Genomic DNA, 805 nt, shown 5'->3' with positions numbered 1-805 from the left:
TCAGCAGGATGCCCTGGGGGGTCGTTAGGTTTCAGAGTCGACACCAAGGCGGCTCTGCTGTGGCTCTGGCTAACGGCAGGCCCAGGCGGGCACCGCAGTGGCACCAGGGCAGGGGGGTCACACCAGGCACAGCCCCACGCCCCACCCAGGGGAGCGTCTGGGCAGCCCCGCACCTGGTCCAGGCTCTTTTGCTGGCAGGGGAAGGAGAAGGTGAAGCCGAGGGGCAGGGTCCGGCGCCGCAGACCCTGCTTGGTCTGGAAGTCCATGATGCACTCCACAATGTGGTCAAAGAGCTGTGGGGAGCAGGGTCGGAGCTGAGAGGGGGCAGACGTGCTCCAGCCTCCAGGCACCCCCAGTCTGTGCAGGGCCCCTCCAAGCTATACAGGGTCCCCCACTCCCTGCCCTTCTCGGCACATGCAGGCGCTGAGCTGGGGCTGCGGCTGGCGCTGCCCTGGCAAGGGGTCCCAGGGCCAGCAGGCGGGCATGCGCCGGTACCTGGGAGCCGGGGCCCTGGGCCACCTCGGGCGGGATGGAGTAGATCTCGCTGACCATGCAGATGCCCCCGGCCTCCCTGCTGCGCAGCTGCACCAGCAGCACCCGGAAGTTGGTGCCGCCCAGGTCCAGCGCCAGGAAGTCGCCGCGCTCTGCAAGGGGCACGGGTCAGCACAGAGCGGGGGCTTCGTGCCCTCTCCCAGCCCCCAGCCGCCTGGAGCCGCCCCACGAGCCCCCGGCCACGGCCCAGAGCCGCAGCACCCCCCGCCCGCCCCTCACCGGAGCCGTCGGGGGGGGCACGGACGTAGGTGGG

At 71.2% G+C, this 805-nt stretch overlaps 1 protein-coding gene across 1 annotated transcript in view; it reads right to left on the bottom strand.

The window, feature by feature from the left end:
- Positions 1–799, bottom strand: part of LOC102385635 (hexokinase-3) — a 3,267-nt gene extending 2,468 nt beyond the window's left edge. The window contains 4 exon segments of the mRNA XM_006039412.3: positions 1–13; positions 174–293; positions 496–644; positions 772–799. The exon segment at positions 1–13 is cut by the window's left edge and continues 13 nt beyond it. Coding sequence (XP_006039474.2) covers positions 1–13; positions 174–293; positions 496–552 — 190 coding nt within the window. The 5' untranslated portion in view covers positions 553–644; positions 772–799.
- Positions 800–805: the final 6 nt, after the last annotated feature.

This window comes from Alligator sinensis, unplaced genomic scaffold (genome assembly GCF_000455745.1).
Source record: "Alligator sinensis unplaced genomic scaffold, ASM45574v1 scaffold1170_2, whole genome shotgun sequence".
Lineage (NCBI taxonomy): Eukaryota > Metazoa > Chordata > Crocodylia > Alligatoridae > Alligator > Alligator sinensis.
The sequence above is the reverse complement of the archived record's forward strand: the minus strand, read 5'-3'. Positions and strand labels throughout refer to the sequence as shown.